Here is a 15,290-nt window from a genome sequence, read left to right as displayed (position 1 = left end):
GGGTTGGCTTCTAAGAACTTTGTCAGGATTTAGATCTAAAAATTTCACATTAAAAATCAGAATACTTAACAGTTGGTAAATGTGAATCTTGAAACATGAGCTTCTTAATAACATTTTTTCCTCTTGGGAAACTCTTATCTGCTTCTCATCTGGTATTCTGTGCCATCGGGATTTTGCGTAAATGAATTTTAAAAACACGCTAAATATAAATGTCCAGCGGTTTGTTGTTGTTGTCTTATGTTTTCTTATTGACCAGGCCCCTGGTTAGAATTGACCTGAGAGGTCTCTGTAGTTTTCTGGGAGCTATTTTAGAGACTTGTAACTTGTATTTTGTTTTTCGTTGTTGTTTTGTTTTTAAGTGATCGGGAAGGATGTTTCACTGTACTTTGCCACATATTGGATAAGAAGGAGATATGAAATCTTCTCATGGTTTCTAAAAGATCTTTCTTTTTGCAGCTGGTTATATTCTGGGCACTAAATGAAGGCGTTTCCAGGCAATTTGATTCCTTCAGAGATGGATTTGAATCCGTCTTCCCACTTAGTCATCTTCAGTACTTCTACCCGGAAGAAGTGAGTAGCTTGTGTCTAAAAGAAATGGTCATTGCTCCTTGTGTGTCTCTGTAGTTATCTAGTGAGCTGTCCCCAAGCCATATAGCCAAGGATTGTTGCAAACAGGAAAACTTGGGGGAAGGGGGAGGAGGTTTGGGAAATAAAGACCATTTCCTGAGCAGAGAAGAGTATTAAATACTAATTATAAATAACATGTTATATAAATATTAAATACAGTTTAGCTGTTAGGGTGTGGGGTTGGTGTTGATTGGTGAGCAGACAGCCTCCTGTCACATGACCCTGCATGCTGGCCAGCAGGGGATGTGCTGCAGGTGTCTGCGGTACTGTCGCTGGCATGGGGGGCCCTGAGTCCACAGTAGTGGCAGGGACAGGGAGGAGGCACACTTTCTTTTTCTTTTTTTTTAAGATTTTATTTATTCATGAGAGACACAGAGGAGGAGAGAGAGAGAGAGAGGCAGAGACACAGGCAGAGGGAGACGCAGGCCCCATGCAGGGAGCCCGATATGAGGCTCAATCCCAGGACTCCAGGATCACAACCTGGGCTGAAGGCAGGCGCCAAACTGCTGAGCCATCCAGGGATCCCCCACTTTTTTTTCTAACCTAAACTTCCTGGATTAGGTGAGACATTGCTTAATGTTTGGAGGCAGGCCTTGAAGTTTTAACAGAGTTTTTGCAAATGCCTTTGAGAAGGGGGAACATGAGTTTAAGTGCAGTCCTCCAGCCATCTTAAGTGCAGCAAGAATCTGAACAACCATTCCCTAGTGGTGAGATGGCATGGAAAGGGACAGTTTGGAATCCCTTTTGTTTATTATTTGAGTGGTAACTAGAATACACACTTATTATTGGCTGAATCCAGATATCTCTGAGTGACTCAGCATTTTAATCTTCATTGTAATTTTTATGTCCACTCCAGTTTGCTACTTATTGAAGCAGGTCGTGTATGGGATACTGGCAGGCACTGAGTGTCACCTGGTATTGAAAGCAGCAGGTGTTGCTCCTGGAATTGAATTCTGGTTCCCAGCACTTAACCGTCTGACCTTATCTAGGTGGTTGTATCTGATTAGACGGCGGCCTCATCCATAAAATTGAGATGATCTCTGCCTTACTGAACAGGATGCATAAAGTACCTGACAGTGAGGGACACGAGGTAGATACTAAATTCTATAAGCCCTGAATTGGATTTTCTCAAAGTATGCAGTCGTTGCAAAGATGGGCAGTTATCAGAGAAACGATGGTTTAACTGGAAACTGATGTTAGATCGTCCAAGGAGACACAAGCCCTTCTTGCTTTCTAACGTTCCCCTGTAACAGCTAGTTTGGTCCCTATGCCGCCACAGCTAGCCATCTGGCAACTGTCTGTGTCTCAGAGAGAAAGCTGCCCATTTGCTGTGTCTGTTTAGCTTCTCCCGCTTCTCTCTCCAGCTTATTCTGTGTCTTCGCTTCTATTATTGTATACCCCCATATTTCTAGAAAATGGGATTTATGGAATCTCCCTGGATAGAAGTAGATTATCAAGGTAAAGCCTCTAGAGGCATGAGAAGAGTTAGGAAAACTTAAACCAAGGGTTTGTCTCAGGGACATTTTTGTCTGTGATAAAAGGCTCTCTTGGACCCAGTCCTGCAAATGGGCAGTGTACCTATTAATGCAAATGAAGAGAAGATTGATTTTTATAAATATAGTAGAGGAGCACTTTATATATATATATATAAAAAAAAGAAGTCCTAAGCAGACTTTTTTGATGCTAAAAAGGATATTCTTATTTGGTACACATAGGCCTATATCCTATTGGCATAATGCAAAACTACATGCCCTGTGAGTTGTCACTCAGTTACGCAGCCGTGTCTTAGTAACTTGTTACTGTTGTATAAACACACAGCTGGATCAGCTCTTGTGCGGCAGTAAAGCAGACACGTGGGATGCGAAGACACTGATGGAGTGCTGCAGGCCGGACCACGGTTATACTCATGACAGGTAAGTAGTAGGTCTGCTGGCTTTTCATTTTATGGCTAAGAATGTGGCAGTGTGTGTGTATATGCACACATTATAAACATTTTAAAATTTGTTTACCTATTAAATTTAAAATTTAAAAATTTGGAATCCCTGGATGGCGCAGCGGTTTAGCGCCTGCCTTTGGCTCGGGGCGCGATCCTGGAGACCGGGGATCAAATCCCACATCGGGCTTCCGGTGCATGGAGCCTGCTTCTCCCTCTGCCTATGTCTCTGCCTGCCTCTCTCTCTTTCTCTCTCTCTCTCTCTCTCTCTCTCTCTCTCTCTCTCTGTGTGTGTGTGTGTGACTATCGTAAATAAATAAAAAATTAAAAAAAATAAAATAAAATAATTTATTTGGGAGAAAGAGTGAGCATAAGCATGAGTGAGGGGCATAGGGACAGAGGGAGAAGCAGGCCCCCCCCCCCCCGAGCAGGAAGCCCAACATGGGGCTTGATCCCAGGACCTATGCCCAAGGCAGGTGCTTATTAAACCCACTGAGCCACCCAGGCACCCTAAATTTATCTACCTATTTTAAAGGAGTCTTTCTGATATTTAGGCCACATTTCTGTTAAGACCTTAGGATCCAAAGATTGCTTTTATCAAGCATTTTTGCAAAAATAGACAGGGAGTGGAGTGGGGGGGGGGGCGGGATGGAGGGAGAACACAGGTTTCACCCCGTTACCCATTTTTCTGTATAGTGAAAGGGAGATGTCTGTATAATCCCCTACAAGTCTTATTTGTTAGTACAGTAACCGTTCCATTTGAATTCGCACTGTGACAACAGAAACAAATTTGATTTCAGAGTGCGTTGCAATGTGAATTCATAGGTAGTCATTTAAATTTGGTGGTTTGTAGCTTATTGTGAGAGTCTGCCTTGTGTGGTGTTCAAAACTGTATTTGAATATGAGAAATAATTGTGGTTATTTATTTCTGTTGTAGTCGGGCTGTGAAGTTCTTGTTTGAGATTCTCAGTAGTTTTGATAATGAGCAGCAGAGGTTGTTTCTCCAGTTTGTGACAGGTAGCCCAAGATTGCCTGTTGGAGGTGGGTATGCCTTTGTTCTGTAGGGGGGCGTGCGGGCGGGAGTGTCCGACAGGCAGACACTTGGTACTCTGTATTGGACTCATAGTGCCTCGTAGTCATTCTGATACCGTAATGCTTCTGAATTTTCAGTTTGCTGATACATGAGAGCTATCGCCACCAGGGAATTCATAGGGATTGTCTTAAAACACATTGAAGTGGGTTAGTTAACGAACACGTGATGTTAGTTTTCTAGATAAAATTCAGATCCTCAGGCCATGTGTCCATTACGGGCTCCTAGATGAGAATACCTTATAAAGTCTACTTTCCCAGAAGTGAGTCAGTCCTAATAGGAGTTGAGTGGGTCCTCTGAAAAGTCAGAAAGCCTAAGGAACCGTTTGCCTCTGCATTAAACCCCAGGGTTCTTTGTGGTAAATACAGCAGATAGCAGATTCCATACACTAAAACGTTTACGGACTGTGGAGGTTTAGCTGCCAAGCCAGTAAGAGCACCCCGTGCGTGCGGCACAGCAGAGCAGTGTGTTTCCTGAGAGAAGGGCGTGTTCATGACGCCAGACTGATTCTTGTCCCCTGGTTAAGAAAGAGAACGTTCTCCGCCTTGGCTGTATGCATCCTGTAAACATACTGAGCTCCTTGGTCTTTCTTCCTTCCCCTTTCATCAGGCTTCCGGAGTCTGAATCCACCTCTGACAATTGTCCGGAAGACCTTCGAGTCCACGGAGAACCCCGACGACTTCTTGCCCTCTGTAATGACTTGTGTGAACTACCTTAAGTTGCCGGACTACTCGAGCATTGACATCATGCGTGAGAAACTGTTGATTGCAGCGAGAGAAGGGCAGCAGTCATTCCATCTTTCCTGATCACAACGAGAACTACAGTGTCTGCCTGTTACAGCAAAAGAAAAAAATCATGATTTCTTTTCTAAATGTATCACCTGAGTCAAGGAAACATGTTACGCCTTCTTGTTGTAGGAAAAACGGCTTGCAGATTATACAAGAGACACTTGGTTGATATTCATTAATGGCCCCATGGACTTAAAAGTGATCAGGCCCTAAAACGTTGTTGTGATGAGGTTTCTTTAGCAAGTTCTTGTTTAAATTATCATTTATTTGATGAGTGAAGTTTTTAACTTGCTTTGCTGTGTGAAATTTAAAAAAAAAAGGGATGTTTTTCCAGGCTGAAACAATAAATGTCGCTGTGCAGTTTAATTCTGGGCTGTGTGTATCCATCGAGCTAAGTCTGCAGTTTTGTTTCCTCCAAAGACAACTCTTGTACATACGTACAGAAATTCAAGCTCCCGTGTTTTCGACCAGTTCGGTTTCGTAGGTTAGCTCTGTGTGCTCTTCACTCGCCTCTGATCTCCTCCCTGATTCGTGTCCTGTGTGCAGTCTACACGGTTTTTTGTTTTGTTGTTTTTGTTTTTGTTTGTTTTTGTTTTTGTATACAGCACTCACGGTGGTTCCGTTTTCATTAGCCACGGGCTTCTGTCGTTCCATGTTCTCTCTCAAATGAAGATATAATTTGAAAATCCATTGAACTGAAATATACTGTCAATAGAATTCAGCCTCTGTTGCTTGGTAGACTCTTCTCGTAGGTTAGTTCTAATAGAGCCGTCGGGTATTGCTGGCCGTTGCCCAGTGACGCACTAGGACCGTTCACGCGGTGATTCTGGCGACCACAGCAGCCTCTGGACTGGAGGCCAGGAGAGCTCACTCCTCTCTCTTGTGTAGGTTATAAAAAAGTCTACGGCTTGGACTGGCCGGTGTTTAATATCCTATGACCAGAGCGTTCTGCGTCGATGTAAGGTTTTAAACAAAATTAGCCGTTTTCATCCCCTGTTGGAGTAAAAGGATTTTTTTTTCCTCCCTCGTCCTTGTTTTAAGTTCTTGTTCCTAGTCTGCTCCCTCCCACTCTCCCCTTCCCTTCCTCCTCCCAGGCCTGACTTGGGCCAGAGAGTTCAGACTTTGTCTCCGCACCGATGAAAGCACCTGTACGCAATGCTCTGTCCGGCTGTTTTATGTGCTGGTTTCTCAGATCTGCAATAATCCATCAGGTTCATGTTTTTACCTGAAAATAAATAAAAGTTTGCCTCACCTTTTTTGTTTTTAGTTCTGTGCCGTATGCATAACTTGCCATCGCGTAGATGTAGATCTCCGTGCAAGCAAATGGTCACGTCGCCGTGATTTGCATCACGGCTGATTTTGCCATTCAAAGAATTTATAATAGCGACTTGAAGAACATAAAATGTGGAAAGAAAATGGGAGGAGAGTCCTTCCTTCCTTCCTTCCTAAGGTTCAAAGTTAAGACTGTTGCATCAATTTGAGAGAATTTCCATAATGCATCTTTTTGGAAATGAGACATGAGCTAATTGTGTTTTTTGGTTTTTGTTTTGTTTTTTTTTAATTGAACTTTGAGAAATCAATTCTTTTGTTTTACAGACTGTTCCAAAATAGTACCTAATTGGTGTAGAAATCCCTTTGTTTCCCATCCCTCTGCGGAAGAGCGGCAGAGCGGCTTGTTTTATTTAGATGATTTTGTCATTTTACACTTCAATGGCCTTATAAGGAGCATCCCCCATCCCCCTCCTCACGGAGAACGTGGGCAGTGATTCCCCCCTCTGTCGGAGGAGCTCAGGGGGCTCGGGGGCGCCTCCCCCGATCCTTGGAGAGGCTCTGGCAAGTGGGCAGCTTCACCGTGAAACCCAAGAAAAGGGAGTTGTGTTTCTGCGGTTCCGACACAGCATAGGAGCCGAGCAGTGTAATCAAGTGACTTTTGTGTTACGGGATGAGTGGATTTGTTTAAACTGTTCTGATAACTTTTTTACAGACTAAGCACAAAGATTTTTGTGTGAACATAGCATTTTGTTCCTCATTTTTTTTAAGGGTTCTATTGTTAAAATTTAGACATGTATAAACAAAGCAATGTTTCATACTAAAAATACCTGTATCTGACATTTTATTCATATTGTGGCCCTGGCCGATTTGGCCTCGTTCATTTTCCACATGAACCAGTATGTTTGATGGTTTTGAATCCAACTGGAGGTTGATTGTTTCAAAGTCAGTAGTTCACCTGTCTAAGTGCTTTTTAGCCGTTAGCTTACTCCTCAGTGTACGGGACCCTTTGTTAATTAGGGGGCAAGTAGACTCTTGCCATTTTAAAGCAATCTCTCTCTGCAGAGGCCTTAATCTTGCATCGTTAGGGAAGAAAGTATGTACTTCATTTGCTATTACTCCAGTTTTGCCTTAAAATTTTTTTGCTTAGTAATCCGACCAACAAGCACTGATTTCTGAGTATGCTTTACACCTAGACGGTTGGGTAGCAACTGAGCTTTTGCTGTCCTTTAATTTTTCCTGAGATGGAGTCAGACATTAGTCACCGCTAACACCGTGTGGCGGTGTCATTTAGACGGTTACTGCTCCGATCTGCTTTGTATAGGAGAACATTTTTTTAACTACTTCACTCTAAGAAGGAAGGAAGAGGTAGTTCAATGTAATCCCCTCCTCCCAGCCCCTCCAGAAAGTGAATTGTGAGTTCTAGGTCTGATCAGGAACAGACCTGGAGAGAGTTCCAGATGCCTTAGCCCAACCCAGCAGAAAACGTTCACACAGCCACTCACTGTAAGGATATGGACTTCTCTCTTCCTGTGCTTCAGCTCTGGTTCCTGTGTTTGTAGTGACAGAGAACTTTCTTTGACTTAAGCATTCTAGAAAGAAGGTCATTTCCCTGAAGCCCCTCTTACCTGCCATTAGGCTGTTCCCAGTACTTGGGGTACAGGACTGAGGAGGTGTGGGGCAGCTGACTGACCATGACCAGCCCCCTCCTGGTCCGGAGTGCCAGCCCCGGGGTGTCCTGTGCAGAGAGGCCAGGAGGCTGAGGGAGAGGCTCTCCACCCCCCAACCCCCCACCCCCGTCTGCTTCCCAGAAATTAGATCCAACTCTTGATTTAACACCGTAAGGATTATGGCCAGCGAACTGTGAGTGTGTCTTCCCTCTGGTGGGTTCATCAGCTGTTGAGGCTACGCTCCCGATTCCTGTCAGTGCTTATGAACTCAGGATATGGGAATGTCCCTGATATTCCAGGAAAGGTAACTGAGAAGGGAGACTTGCAGGGGAGAGGCGTAACCATGCCTTCAAAAACCCAATCCTCGTGTGGGATTCTGGATGCCATCGTTCCTTCTCCATTGGCAAAGATTTACTTCCTTTATCTTAGGCTTTGGTTTTTCGACCCATTTTATTTTCCCTACTGTAACGAGAACGTTCATTGTTTGGAAATGTCATGCTCTGTATTTCTAATTCTCGGAAATGCTTTTGTATGAGTCTTAGGTGTGACATTGCAGTAGTTGGCATACCCAGTAAAGGATAACCTAGTGACAAATCACTGAAAATGGCTTCCTCTGTGACCTCAAAAGAAAAATCCAGACAAAATATAGCATTTATATTTATAGAAAACGGAGGATTGGCTGTTTTCCAAGAACTTCAAGTTAATGCAAGAAAAGTTCTTAACTCTGAAGACTTGTTCCGCATAAAGGAGACATTCTTTACTAATGGAAGAGGTGGTTTTATTTTTACAACAAGCCTACTCATATTACCAAACCTATAACCAATTGCTGATCTCCTGTGTAAAGCATTTTTTTCTCTTATCTGAAACAGTGATTTATATGAACTGTTGGAATAATGGAACCTCAAACTACAGATGTGTATGTAAAATTGCATAAATGCACTGACTTCCTTCTCCCTGAATATATTTTTAATAAACAGCATTATCCTACATGGTCAGTTTTATTAAATCATGCACAACTAGAGGGTTCTTCTGAGAAGCGGCATGCTTGTATGGGTGGCTCTTGGAAAGCTTCCTGTGGTGGTAAGTCTCGCAGTAATTTAGCCTGCTCTGGAGGCAGAGAGAGGAGAAAGACAAATCTGTTCCAGAGCGATGACCCTAATACTTGCTTGTTGGTGCTGAGAGTTAGCACTTGTCAGATCCTCCTACACAGAGGGAAGCGATGCCTTTGGGAACGGGAGATTCCTGACAGTGTGCAAACACAACAGAACCTCCTGGTTGGAACACCACTGAAGTCACTGTTTTTGGCTTTCATGACTGGCTGCCTCGCCCTTGATAAATGTCCGGATCAGTCTTATTTCACCAAAGCAGAATAGAATCGATTTAGGATAGCAAAGGAGATGGATCTTTTTTTTTCCTTTGTTTTTAAGACCAATGGCCAAATTGGTGGTAGTGGTGGTGGGGGTTGTTATTCTCAAGAGAACAAACAGTTGAGTGAAGTAGATACATAATATGCCCCTACACAACACGCCTGTATATGCACACGTGCATATACATTCTATATCGTCTTGGTCTACCTGCCCCAGGATAAAACCACATTTTCACCTGTAAAGGTGCTACTGAGTAGGAGCCTGGCACGTAGGGAAAGCGTGTGACCAACGCCGAGCTGTCTGTCTTGCAGATTCTGGCGGGGGCGAGGAATGTCGTCTGGTAGCATCACATCTTTGGTTGCTGTAACTCCATGAGTTGATGTTGGTAGGTTAATGGGTTAAATAGAAGTTTTAAGTCTTAACAGTAGTTGTTGGGTCAGTGTTCAGTGGAAAGCCCACGGTGTCCCTTCAGACCCACAGTGCTCTCGTGTGAGGGTGGGGGTGCAATTCTCACAACTTGCCTGCTTCCCGAAGCCCCCACATCCCTTCTCATCCTCAGCCTCGTAACCTCCCCACCACCCGGCCCACGTTCCCTTTCTCCCACCTCTGTGCAGAGGGCCGAAGGTGGTGCTGGGGCCTGAAGGGCTGCTCTGTGCCAGGCACCGTGGGGGGAGCAGGCCCCAGAAACCCCCAAACGCATGTTTGGTCCCCAAGAATCCACCTTGGTACATAAGGCAACCTTGACAGACACGTAAGACGTTTGAACCTCAAATACCCTGTTGTGGCTTCAAGACCCAGGCTCACTTGCGTGGTCGCTCTCTCCCCGGGAATTCCAGAACAGGTTCTAATATCCTCTAGGTTACTGTCATACATGGACACGTTCCCTAGGACACCACGTTACGAATTTTTATTTTATTAAAAAAATTCATACTAAACATTATGTGGGCTGGAAACAGGATGCTAAAGGGACAGGTCAGTGTTGACAGTGCTTAATGTTCCATAGCAAGGAAGCGGTGGTTTGAAATCATTGTCTAGAGTTAACAGTGATGAAGGGAAGGCCTAATGCACTCCGTTGGGTGTTCGCTTCCCAATATGAAGGAATTTGGGCCTTTGTTAAGACCAGTTCTTTTTTTTAAAAAAAAAAAAAAAAAAGACTAGTTCTTCCAGCCAGCTCTCCTCTCCCAAAACGAGTCCTGACACCACTTTGTGGGACAGAATGTAAAGCTCTTAGAATCCACGCTCAGCCCCTGGCATCACAAGAATTCGCACAGAGCTGTGTAAAGGGCTTGGTGAGAAGGAGGCTGTGGAACCAAGAGCCCCAACCCTCCTCCAAGGGAGAGTCATGACCCTGAACGCACAGCCTGGTCTCAGCAGTTGTCCAATCAGCTCAGTCATCTAAGGTCATGTTTTAATGTCTATATTCTCACAAGCGTGGGTGTGATTCCTTGAATCGTCTTCCAGAGTCTCTCGACAAAGGCATCATAGGCATTTGGGTTGGCAAGACTTTCTCTAGGGGAGGAGGTGTTGCCAAGCACTCGGCCTGGCTCCTGGCTCCTGGCTCCAAATGTCAGTAGCTGTCTAGACATCGTGACGGGTCAGAATGCCCTCTAACTCGTCCAGAGATCCCAAATACTGGGGTGTGGTTCTCCCGGCTGAGAAACAGTGACTGTGTGTCGCAACTTTGGGGAAGCATTCAGATTTTATATGCAGCGGAAAATTGTAACAAATCAAAACTTTCGTGGAGCTTACAAGCAGGCACAAGATAGGGATCCAAAGAGGAAAAAAATTACTGGGTCGGAAAAAGCCACAATTGTGTCCCTCCCCTTTCCCCACACACACTACGGATCTCTTTCCCTCCTTGCATTACTGTGAGGACATCACCTTCCTTAGTGTTCTGGCATCAGGCTTGAATGAGAGCTTCCACACTATTGGAAAGAGGATTTCTTCTTTTTTCTTTAAAATACAAACTAACCTTAAGAGAACTTAAAATTCCGGAAATGTCATTACAATTGTCCCTTTTCCAAATTAAAAACGGCCTCAACTAAATTCGTTGAGAAAAGTTCAGTAGTTCCAACTGATATCGGAGGATGATAAGTAAACATCCAAGAACTACTAACTCAAAAAATGTTGGTCTCTTAGCATTATGGCTGATGGGGTGGGCAAAACATTAGCTTGCTTTTCTCCATGGACAATTTTGTGCTGTAGGAGATTCGTTTGCTCCCTTTGTCCTCATGTATAACATCCCAGATGGATGGAGAGAAGATGAAATCCATTTCCTCCCAAAACATTAAATGGTGTTTTGACAAATAGAAGTAAAAACTTGGGACTTCTGTGGTCTTTCTCTCCAGCCTACCATTTTTCTTACCCATCTCACAATAACCATGGGAATGGGTGGGAGTGGGATGGGGAAACTCTTCAATCACTGGTCAGTTTGACATTCATCACAAAGTGAATGAATTTAAAGAGAGAGGTGGTGGTGGGGGGGTGTACATGCTTTTTTTTTTTTTTAACTATTGTTTTCTCTTTACAGGGAGATTTTCGCTAGGCTCTCATGGTCAATGAAGCATACTACAAACACTGTGGTGTGATGTGTTCGGGGATCACATCTTACCATCTGCAGGAGATGCCATCCCTCCAGGCTTCCCACCTCTGGTGCCTGGCATGCAAATAGTCACTGAAGGAATGAGGAGTTCTACATTTGTTTCTTTCCTCTTTGCCAGCTAGGTAGATGCATCATCTTTGACTTCAAGAACTTGAAGGCCCAAGTAGAAAGCAAAATGGAACCAAAACAATTATATATACAGTTAAGTGCTAAACTATGTGCATTTGTAAAAATCCAAAGAAGAGTTAGGGTCAACAGTCAGAATTACACCCACTCACAAAAACCTACCTCTTCACATCATCACCGCCACCACCAAGAGCAGTAACCACCAGGTCTATCACCAAGGCAATGCTTTCTTCTCTGCCAAAGCATGCTGTTGGCATAGTCCAGTTGTATTTTTATGGTAAACAGTTGACTTGGACCAGTATAGACTTAGGCAAAACCAGAGGTTGTTGAGGATGGCAATTTAGATTCATGACCAAGTAGAATGAACCAGGAATGATTAGGAATACCAGTGTTAGTCAATTTAAAAAGTATTATTGTAACAAAACTAATGAATGAAAAGAGATCTTGCTGTTCCTCTCACCGGAATAGGTATGCTACAGGGGAAGACAAAAGTCCATTTTGAAATCAAAACTTTTTTTTTTAATCAATTTGTAGATGACAAGTAGAGAATTGTGATATATTTCTTAGTACAGACAGCCCAGGAGAGAGGGAGAGTCAATATGCAGTGACTTTTTATGACTGCCGATAGATTTATAGGGGTTGGTTCTAACTTCTGTAATATTGTGTTCTTGATGACAAAGTTTTTTAAACTTTTTTTTTTGAGATTTTATTTATTTATAAGAGATACACAGATGCAGAGACACAGGCAGAGGGAGAAGCAGGCTCCCTTACGGGAGCCCAATGTGGGACTCGATCCCTGGACCCCAGAATCACACCCTGAGCCTAAGGCAGACACTCAACCACTGAGCCACCCAGGTGTCCCAACAAAGATTTTTTAAGCTTAGAGTTGCTGTTTGCTTCAATTCTGAATTTTGTACATATTTGTAAAATACTGCAGAATTTCAACGTTAAATCCTTTCCCACTAGAATGATGGCTGGGCTCTGAATTTTGTGAGCTAGGTTCTTTTTTAAATTTGACTTTGGATAAGTCCTGTAACTCTCACTGAGTATTTTCTTATCAATGATGGGAGCAGATGAAATTAACTCTAAATCCCCTTCCTGCTCCAAAATTCTAAGCTACTAGTATCTAGTTTGCTGTCTTTTCCAGATCAACTCAGTTGATTTAAGAGTGTACCTGGGTCCTCTTCTAATTGAGTTGAACAAAATTATAAAACTATTTCCTATGTAATTGTAATTTGCCAGAAGAAAAGTGAAGGTCTATTTTGGAAATACTCTGACCTGCTTTTGGTCATGTAACCAGGTATTATTATTATTTTTTAAAGATTTTACTTATTTATTCATGAGAGACACACACACACAGAGGCAGAGACACAGGCAGAGAGAGGAGCAGGCTCCATGCAGGGAGCCCGATGTGGGACTCGATCCTAGGACTCCAGGATCACACCCTGGGCCGAAGGCAAGTGCTCAACCACTGAGCCACCCAGGCGTCCCTGTGCCAGGTATTAAAATGACTCAGGGAATAAATATTATTTTGATTCTGTGCCTTGGTCTTCTCCATCCATCCTTGGTATTTAGTACTAGTGGGTTTTCTGTTGGCTTGTTCAGTTACCATTATTAGTCCAGTTAGGGAGTGAGATGAGGACTGGGATGTTAATACTTATTGCCAATGGTGCAGATTCTTGGAGCTGGGAGGGTCACTGGAACAGAAAAACAACCTACTATTTAAAAAAAAAAAAAAAAAAAGGATTGCGTTGATACACCTCATTCAAGATCACATACTTATGCCAGAAATAGAGTGAGATTTATCATCTACACAATGGATACTCCAGGTGTCCTTTCTCAACCCTTTCCATTCCCAGTTGAGGAGATTAAAGCTCACAAAGATTGGGAGAAGGGAGACGAGTAAACCACTGGTGATTAAGAACCCCCGTCCCAAAGGAAGGGGTGCAAGGACTCTCCCAATGCCCAAAGGGACAGGATATAATGCAGAAATATCAAAGTAAGGTGTTAGCCTTCCAGTCGCTCCACCCAAGTTTTCTGGCTCCCATTCCTTGCCTGGCCATTCGGCACTAGTAAGAGCTTTCTGTGTGCACTGAGTCTTGAGGACAAAGGCTGTGCAGAAAGTAAAGAGAGTTGCTGGCTTTTGGGTTTCTAAAAAAGAGCATCTATCACGGGTAGCAGTCTTCTAATTGTAGCTTCTCATTACCACCTCTCACTCCTCAAACAAAACAAAACAAAACAAAAATAAAACACCAGGGTTTCTGGCAATGTGTGTGTATGCGTGTGTCCATGCTTACGTCTATTTTTTATTTTGTTGTTTTTTTAACATCAAGAGCTTGGCTTTTGTATATTAGTGGCCCAAGCCTCAATGATTTAGAACAAACACTTTATATAAATATTTTTTTTAAATAAAGATTTTATTTATTTGAGAGAGACAGCGAACATGCACACAAGCAGGGGGAGCTGTAGACACAGGCTCCCCACTGAACAGGGAGCCTGATGCAGGGCTGGATCCCAGGACTCTGGGATCAGGACCTGAGCCAAAGGCAGATGCTCAACCACTGAGCTACCCAAGTGCCTCTAAATATAAGTTCTTATATGTTCATAAGAACAGTTTTGCTGCCACAGCAAAAGGAAATAAAAACTTGACCAGCTGGCAAACTGGGGAGAAAGAGCAGGAAATGATGAGGATTAAATGCTGATGGGTCTCCAAGAAGCCACCAGGACTCAGCCCAGACTAAGTCCCCATCAGTGGAGGTGATGATGGTCGGTCAGTTTTGCTGGATTTGGTAACAGGATCACCTTCCTCTAGGGCCTGGTTGTCAGCTTTCCATGGAAACCACAGCAAAGTCCTCTGTGTGTTTTGTTCACTTTGCCAGGACAAAGAAGCAACTTAATGAATTCAACTTAATTTGGTATCCCACTTGGTGGATGAGTTGCTTTCCTCATTTACGCACAGCAACGATGGGATGAGTAGGATGGCTGCTGCAGAGGAGAGCTTTCGATTCCAGGTATCACACTCCTCGCCTTGAACACAGCTGCTTGTACTGTTGTAGACTTAGTTTGCCATAAAGCTTTCATTCTGTATTTTCCTACTCCTTCCTGCTCCATGAGCTTCCAATCAGCTTTCTCCCTATTTCTCAACAACAATAAAACAATCCCAGTTCCTTCTCTTCTCTCTCCTAAGTGGGGGTTGCTAACTAGCAGGGTGAATCCTCACAACCATTCATTGCAAGGATGTATCAGTCAGATGTTGCTGTGTAACGAATTATCTCAGAATTTACCAACTTAAAACCACAAGTATGTGTTACCTTACACATCCAATGGTTATAAATCTAGGAGTTTAACTGGGGGGTTGTGGATCCGAGTCTCTCATGAGTCTGCTGGGTCTGTAGTTGTTGCAATTATTCACTTGGCTCTTGCATTATTCACTTGATTATTGGCGGGAGGCCTCAGCTCCCCATTGATTGTTGGCTGCATACCTCAGTTCCTTGCTGTAGGGGTCTTTCACCCAGGACAGAAGCCACAGTCTTTTTTTATTTTTAAATTTAAATTCAATTTGCCAACATATAATATAACACCCAGTGCTCATCCTATCAAGTGCCTTTGTCAGTGCCCATCACCCAGTTACCCCATGCCCCCATCCACCTTTATAGCCGAATGTTATAACCCCAGAAATATGAGCAGGAGATGAAAGCATTTATTTTAGATTCCAGTATACCTCGAACCGTACAGCAAGACGTTAGAAAAGTGGTTGAGGGCCTACCCTGGTTTTTCTCCCAGTTGATCAAACTTGTTTGAGCCCTTCCTAGTGCTCC

At 43.5% G+C, this 15,290-nt stretch overlaps 1 protein-coding gene across 17 annotated transcripts in view; it reads left to right on the top strand.

Moving 5' to 3' along the window:
• TRIP12 (thyroid hormone receptor interactor 12) overlaps nucleotides 1–4,804 on the top strand; it is a 147,848-nt gene extending 143,044 nt beyond the window's left edge. For all 17 annotated transcript variants that reach the window (XM_077869111.1, XM_077869124.1, XM_077869125.1 and 14 more), the window contains 4 exons: nucleotides 457–570; nucleotides 2,446–2,540; nucleotides 3,498–3,601; nucleotides 4,260–4,804. In XM_077869111.1, coding sequence (XP_077725237.1) covers nucleotides 457–570; nucleotides 2,446–2,540; nucleotides 3,498–3,601; nucleotides 4,260–4,456 — 510 coding nt within the window. In that variant the 3' untranslated portion in view covers nucleotides 4,457–4,804. The remainder of the gene's footprint in view (nucleotides 1–456; nucleotides 571–2,445; nucleotides 2,541–3,497; nucleotides 3,602–4,259) is intronic.
• The last annotated feature ends 10,486 nt before the right edge of the window (nucleotides 4,805–15,290 follow it).

Source organism: Canis aureus, chromosome 24, assembly GCF_053574225.1.
Source record: "Canis aureus isolate CA01 chromosome 24, VMU_Caureus_v.1.0, whole genome shotgun sequence".
Lineage (NCBI taxonomy): Eukaryota > Metazoa > Chordata > Mammalia > Carnivora > Canidae > Canis > Canis aureus.
The sequence above is the reverse complement of the archived record's forward strand: the minus strand, read 5'-3'. Positions and strand labels throughout refer to the sequence as shown.